The sequence below is a fragment of the Charadrius vociferus genome, unplaced genomic scaffold (genome assembly GCF_000708025.1).
Source record: "Charadrius vociferus isolate BGI_N301 unplaced genomic scaffold, ASM70802v2 scaffold1091, whole genome shotgun sequence".
In the NCBI taxonomy this organism is placed as follows: Eukaryota; Metazoa; Chordata; class Aves; order Charadriiformes; family Charadriidae; genus Charadrius; species Charadrius vociferus.
The window spans coordinates 74,078-80,884 of NW_009646972.1; the positions used below are offsets into that span (position 1 = coordinate 74,078).

Consider the following 6,807-nt stretch of genomic DNA (forward strand, 5'->3'; position numbering starts at 1 on the left):
CGGGCTGCGGAGAAGATGGGGCCGTCACACCAGGGGGGGGAAGAACCAGCGCGCCGAGCTCTCACCACCCCGATCCGAGCTCCACCACCCCAGTTGGACCTGTCTGGATCCCACAGGATGTCTTGAAGCAACGCAAAAGGGAAGGACGGGGGCAGAAAGAGAAATCTCCTCCCAGACTACCCCACCACGCTGATGGATTTTGCAAGGATGTGATCTTTTGCAGCAAAAGCCGCATTTTTTTGGCGCTGCCGGTGTCTTTCCGCAGCTGGCACCGTCCAAACGAGCTGCTGGGAGTGTCGGTGCAAGAGGCAGAGCGGCGTTGGCCGCTGTACCGGCCTCTTGCTCAAACCCTTATGCCCTCAGCCCACCACCGGCATCGTCACAAGCTCCTTGCTCTGCCCAGCGCAGCCCAGTGACACCTCTCGGTCCCCGGCGTTGCCGTACCTGTGCGTCTTCTCGTGGGCTTTGCAGGCAGCCGGGTCGGAGAAGGCTTTGTTACACTCCCTGCAGGAGAAGGGTTTCTCACCGGTGTGGATACGGATGTGCCGCTTGAAGTTACCGGTGTGGGTGAACTCCTTGCCGCAGTCCTAGGGATGGAGAGAGACAGGCGCAGGCGCAGCCGGTGACACCCTGTGTCCCCGAGGGACCGCAGACCTCACTCGGGGCAGTGGCCGGCCTCACCTCGCACTTGTGCGTGACGGAGCCGTAGGCTTTCGACTCGGTCCTGTCGCTGTAAGTACCCGAACGCAGCAGACGGGTTTCACCCGAGTTCTCCTGCCCGGAGTCGGTGCTTCCCGATTCGTTATCTTCAGCGTTTTCTCCATTTTCTAACCGGGGCTGTTCTTCCTCAGGGATTTTAGCCTCCTCTTCATCCTCTGCCGTCATCTCCCCCTCTTCCTCCTTCCCCTCCAGCTCCATTTCTGCAAGCAGTTAGAAAACAGGGACGCTAGAGATCAGGAGCAGCATCAGAGACACAAAACTCCCCCGTATTTCCTAACTCTAAGCCCAGGTTTAAGGTACCAGGGATTAGACCTGCCCGGCTGTACTCGGGGAAATCCTGGTACTCCAGTGCCCAACACCGGCGCCAAGACCTCTGCCTGGAGCCAGTTTGGATTTGCAGGTCATTAGCCCTAAAATCCAAAAGCCTGCGCAGACAGAGGAGCGTTTCCCATGGAAAAGCGCTCCCGTGGGCTCCGCAACTCGCCGTGTTTGCACAGCGAAACTCACGCTAACAAAATTAATTGCACGGAAAACAAAGGTTCGGTCCTTGCCTAGCCGTGCTTCAGCCCTGCCGAAGGGAACGGGCAAGACGGCAAAGCCCCCGCCACTGCCCCTTGCGCACAAACACACCTCCGGTTTCAGTGCCCGGAGAGATGTCGCCCTTCGCCGCGGGGCTGCCGCTGCCGACCACACTCTCCGCCGGCTGCGGGTGGATGGGGAACGCGGTGGCGGGGCCCTCTTGGACAGCAGCGTCTACTCCTACGAACAGAACGTCATGCTGGAGGAGACATCAGGCTGCATGCAGCAGAGCCCAGCAGCAGGACAGGGTGTGTTGCAGCGGGGTGGACAGTGGGATTTTGGGTGTCATCCGCTGGGGGCTCACCTTCTTGGCCACCCAGCCGCTGCGGCTGCGCCTCGGGCTGTGCTGCTGCGGCTGCGGATGTCTCTTCCTTCCCCTCCGGGTCAGGAGGAACTGGTTTGATTTTGTCAGGATCACCCGGCGCTTCTGCAGTTGACCTCTTGTCCTCCACAGTCGCCTTTTCGGCCCCTGCGAGGGATGAGGCAAAGAGCTGCAGCTTTTGCTGCCTGCGTAAGGGCACCCCGACGGCTGCTAGAAGGATTCCCAAATCCCATGAAGATTCAAGGCCGCGTCAGTTCTTCAACTGCTGGTGCCACACAAGGGGATCAAACCCCATCCAGAGGCCCTTGTGCACCAGGAGACGTACCCAGGGAGCGGGTTTAGATGGGGGCCACAGAGCGTGGCTGCTTCGTGGGGCCATTTCCAGTCTCCCCGGATGCGGGAAAGCGAGGAAGCTACGTACCCATCTTGGCGGGGAGCCGATGGCTCTCAACGGGGCTTTCTGCCGGCACGGCGAGGGACTTGAGAGCGTTGCAAGCGCTGACAATCTCCTGCATCTGGAGGAAACCCGCCACAGCCAGCACGTCTTCCACGTTGTCGGGGTTTAGGCTTAGTTTAGCCGTGTACATGAACTCCAAAACCTGGCCCAAGCCTGCAAGGGAGGCGACGCAACCAGAAATAAGCTCTCGCCTCTCGGCCTCGCAATTTTGAAAAGGCCAAAGCGCACGAAATCACAAGTCTCCCTCAAACCCTGGGCACCAAACTGGTCTCCCTCAAACCCTGGGCACCAAACCAGTCTCCCTCAAACCCTGGGCACCAAACCACTTCATTTGGGGCAGCTCAGAGGGATATCGGATGACCCTCTGCCTACCTGCCGCGTTGCTGATGTCGAGGTGCACCACATCCTTCTGGTCAACGAAAAGCATCCTGAAATATTCGCTGCACGCCGCCAGCACGGCTTTGTGGGCCTTGAAGTCGATGCCGTCCACCACGAAGGTGCAGTCGCAGAGCAAACCCAGCTGCCGCTGCTGGTTCAGCTGTTCCAGGACTTGCTTGCTGTGCTGGGGGAAATCCATGGCTGCGGGGAGAAAAAACAAACCCCGGGAAGGGGGTGAGACCGGTGCCGAAACCCCAACGCCGCATCAGAAAAGGCAACAAAACAAGACAGATCACTAAGCCACGGATCAACCACAACCTGACTGCCCCGTTAGTTAAAAAATGTGGCCCAAAAAGCCTAATTTCAGCTCCAGCTGCCTGCCTCCCCCACCAAATGCAATCCCCAAACCTCTCCTGTAACACGTACAACACCAGCAGGAGGCTGCAGAGAGAGCTGATTGAACAGTCAATATTTTTGCCATCTTAACAGCGTTTAAAATGCATTTATCGCTCTTCATCCGGCCCAAGCTGTGAGCAGGAACCCTCCTGCCTCTGCAAACGTGTCCCTTCAGCGAGCAGGCAGTGCCACTGCTCCCACCAAGGGTGCAGCGCAGAAAGCATTCATCAAAATCTTCAAGCTCCTGCTCATTTTAGGTGCTCACATCATGAGACTGAGGGATTTTGATTTTTTTGTTGTCTGCTTGGAGGGAGTTCTCCCTGCTCGAAGCATGACTTTGGCTGAGGAACACTGCAAACTCCTGGAAACGCTGCGAAAGCCCATTTTTCAACGAGGTCCTCCTTGTCGGCAAAGGTTGAGGGGCACTACGAACTCCATCTCCGGCCGCGCGCTGGGTTTTCTCCTGGGCTGCGCCTGCAGGGTGCAGGGTAGAGAAGGAAGGGTTTTCACTCGGCTTTGTTTTCCAAAAATGATTCCTCATTGAAGGGATCGTTTCACCCACGAGCAAGGGAGGAGGAGAGAGCAAACGGGGATTAGCCACAGTTATTTGTTCAACCTGCCAGGCCAGGAAGTCCCTAAAACTCTGACTGCTGGCAGAGGCAAGGTTATGCCCAGGGAAAAACTTGGGTTTGATGCTAAGTCGATGCTCGGTGTGTCTCTGAAGGTTCCCAGCCCATAGCAGTAGCTTTTCCACTTTAGCGGCTCTTATAAACAGGATGGGGAGTCTCAAGTCGGGGAAAGTCAACAGGTCTGGATCCACAAAACCAGGTAGCTTCCAGGCAGGCACGAGCACGTCCCGTCCTCTGGATCCATTCGAGCGTGCACAAGCGCGCAGCAGGCAATCGCGGCGTGCAGAGGGAGCCTCCTCCTGTCTGCTGCGGGTGCTAGCAACGCGCTCCGTGAAAGATCCATCCGCCCAAGGATCCATCTGGCTTCCAAAATCATTCCCGGCAGGGATGAGAAGCCCAGACACCTCTGACAGCATCAGATCACACAACGGAGAGAGAAAGTTGCACTCCCAAAAGACGCTGTTTGTCTTTGCCATTAACTCACCGCCACGGCTTCCCCCAGATCTTCAAAACACAGGGTACTTTTTAACCAAACACCCACAGCCTATCCCAAAATACATCCATGGAGAGCCGCAAAAATCAGTATTTGTGTCAAAATCTGTCTCAACCCCCACATATGTATGACCCCTGTAAGGTTTGCAAAGGAAATTCCGGAAAAAAAGGGGAGGATTTTCCCAGGATTTGCTGCCTTTGTGCTTGGAAAGCTCTGCACGGCAGGACCTGAGAAATCACGATGGTTTGCGGCACTAAAAGGCTATTTTTGGTAATTTGTAGGAGGCACTTTGCATCTGAATGATGATTCTTATCGCTCCCCAATTGGACTCACCTCAGCTTCACACCCAATCTTTGTGAAGGAACTAAAATCCCAAGAAACGCAACGCCTACTGAAAAAAAGTCATCTTTTTTGCGGTTTCCTCTGTCACGTCACGTTACAGCTTCACTGGAGCACGAGAGCAGAGGTTGGGACGCACCACGTATCACCCTCACACCCAAACCCGATGTCCAACCTCCCCCAACAGCTGAGATCACCTTCATACACCAAAATCCCTGACTCCCAGACTTAAAAATCCCAAATATCTGGACCAAAAAATCCACATTGTACCCAAAACGCCACCCTGGTTCCTTGCCACCGCTCGGGCAGGGCCAGCTCACGGCTCCGGTGCTGAGATCTGTCTCCTTCCCCAACTGAATGGGATGCGCTGAAATGGGGATGGATCTGGGAGGGCAAATGCCAAATCAGGCAGTGCTGGTCCAACCGACCCCTAAATTAATTAGTCCCCTTTAAGGCAAACCCATCGCTATTGGCTGTTTAAGGTAGCGGCACTGTCTGAGGACACGTGTCAGAGCTTCTCATCTGGAAAACCAAAGATAAGCCAGGATTGGTGCCCGATCTCACCCCTGAGCTGTGAGAAGCGGAGATATCCAGAGGACCGAGGCTGCAGGTGAGATGGTTGTGGCTCTCCTCCAGAGTTTTGCCCCTTCCCTTCTATGATTCTATGATTCCCGGAGCTCAAGTCAGTCTCTAGGCAGCCATCCTGGGAGAAACAGGATGAAAAGCTCTGTTTTAAAACCCAAACCTCGCCTATCAAAGGTGCCAAGGTCCGACACCATCAACCCAGGACTGGGCACACCCTCATTTCACCTCGTCGGAGGCAGACAAGCACCATTTCCCCTCCCGACCTCTCCCCGACGTGGCTGTCGAGTCTCTCATCACCCGATTAATCATAGAAAAGCTGTGTTATGAGAACACCCACGCCTCCTGCACGCGCTCGCAGAGATAAATACAGCAGCTACAGTCCCAGGGAGCTTCCCACACGGGCTCTGTTAAGCTCTCTTGCCTTATTAATGACATTAACCTCTCCCCATACCTGCCACCCGAGTGTCTACCCATTAAAAAAAAACCACCCAAAGCTTTGATAAATTGGAAAGAAGTAGTGGTTTAAACGTTGCCTTTCAATGCTGTCACCATCCAGCCACCCATTCTTATGCTGAGAAGATAAAAAGGAAGAGAGGGTTTACTTTCTGCCTACCGTCATCTCCCTTCTTGCGTGTCAGCAGCCCTAATCCTTTCAGTCTCCGCGAAGAGGAGCCTGTCCTCATTTCCAGTAACTGATTCTGCAACATTGTCAGTTAAAAAAAATAAAGTTAAGAACTGATCTGACCGGAGCATTCAAGGTACAGATGTGCTAATAATACAAATTATGAAACAGGGAAGGGCTCTGGATTTCGTGGTCGGCAGTGAAACCGGAAGGCGAGCTGACATTCAGCTATAAGGAGGGGGGGAAAATAATCACATGCAATGACTGGCAGGAGAAAAATGTGGTGAGAAGGAACTAAAAGGAGAAAGACACAAGGACAGAGATGAGCAGAGACACTCTGGACCCCCCCCTCGGCGAACAGACACCCCGCAGACCCCTCAATTATTTAGTCTTCGGGCCCGCGGATATGCTCGTGCAGCTGCTGATGCGGCTGTGCAGGCAGGGCTGCCCGCAGGTAACCAGAGCCCCGGGCTGCAGCAGGCAGGGAGCCAGCGGGGCGGCCGAGACATCGCCCGACCTCGAGCTCTGCCGTGAAAACCACACGTTTCTGCAGCGCCCAGATGATGAACTACGAAACCACCGTCTTCTTGCAAAAATCCTGTCTTTGTGACGCTGCCCGATTTCTGAAATTTCGGCAGAAGCTTCAAATGCAGAAATGCAATTAAGGAAATACGGCTTGTCCGTGAAACACATCACCCGTGCCCAGAAAGTGACGCCCGCAGAGGGCACGTACAGCCAGTACAGGCTGTCATCATGCCAAAAAAGACGCCAGAAGATGAGAGACACTCTTTTTTCCTTGAGTTGCTGCATGATGCCCTGAAGTTTCCTCTGCTCTTCTGCTGGCAACGTCCTTGACGCGCAGGTAGACAGCTCGCATAGTGTCAAGGGACTCATCTCGCGCAGTGTTGGCGGTCAGGGCTGTGTCCCCCGCAGACGCCCGACCGTGTCCTGAGGGGATGGCAGCTGCCCCCACGCACAGGGGGGGACAGGGCTTCGCTCCGGACCTCAACCCAAATCACCCTATGACTCGGTAGGGTGACACACGGACACTCTGGTGAGGGTGGGCTGGCGAGGACCCCAGCAAACACCAGCAGTCCCCCATTCCCCTCGCCACAGCCGCCCTGGGCCTCAGCGCTGGGCCCCGCAGCGGCCCGAGGAGGAGGTCACACAGGGTGAGGGGGCAAATCCGGGGGGGGAAGAGCTGCCACAGCCCCCCCGAGGTACTAAGGGGATGGGAGGACCCCCCCCGCAGCCTCCTCTCGAAATAAAACCAGCGGTCGCACACCG

At 55.6% G+C, this 6,807-nt stretch overlaps 2 protein-coding genes across 2 annotated transcripts in view; one reads left to right on the top strand and one right to left on the bottom strand.

The window, feature by feature from the left end:
• Positions 1–2,655, bottom strand: part of ZBTB17 (zinc finger and BTB domain containing 17) — a 9,350-nt gene extending 6,695 nt beyond the window's left edge. The window contains exons 1-6 of the mRNA XM_009895388.1: positions 2,451–2,655; positions 2,043–2,231; positions 1,604–1,768; positions 1,351–1,479; positions 682–920; positions 445–587 (exon numbers count right to left, since the gene is read on the bottom strand). Of these exons, the coding sequence (XP_009893690.1) occupies positions 445–587; positions 682–920; positions 1,351–1,479; positions 1,604–1,768; positions 2,043–2,231; positions 2,451–2,655 (1,070 nt within the window). The remainder of the gene's footprint in view (positions 1–444; positions 588–681; positions 921–1,350; positions 1,480–1,603; positions 1,769–2,042; positions 2,232–2,450) is intronic.
• Positions 2,656–3,183: 528 nt separating this feature from the next.
• The window catches only part of LOC104295620 (chloride channel protein ClC-Kb-like), a 13,084-nt gene continuing 9,460 nt past the window's right edge, over positions 3,184–6,807 (top strand). The window contains exon 1 of the mRNA XM_009895389.1: positions 3,184–3,274. Within this exon, the coding sequence (XP_009893691.1) occupies positions 3,184–3,274 (91 nt within the window). The remainder of the gene's footprint in view (positions 3,275–6,807) is intronic.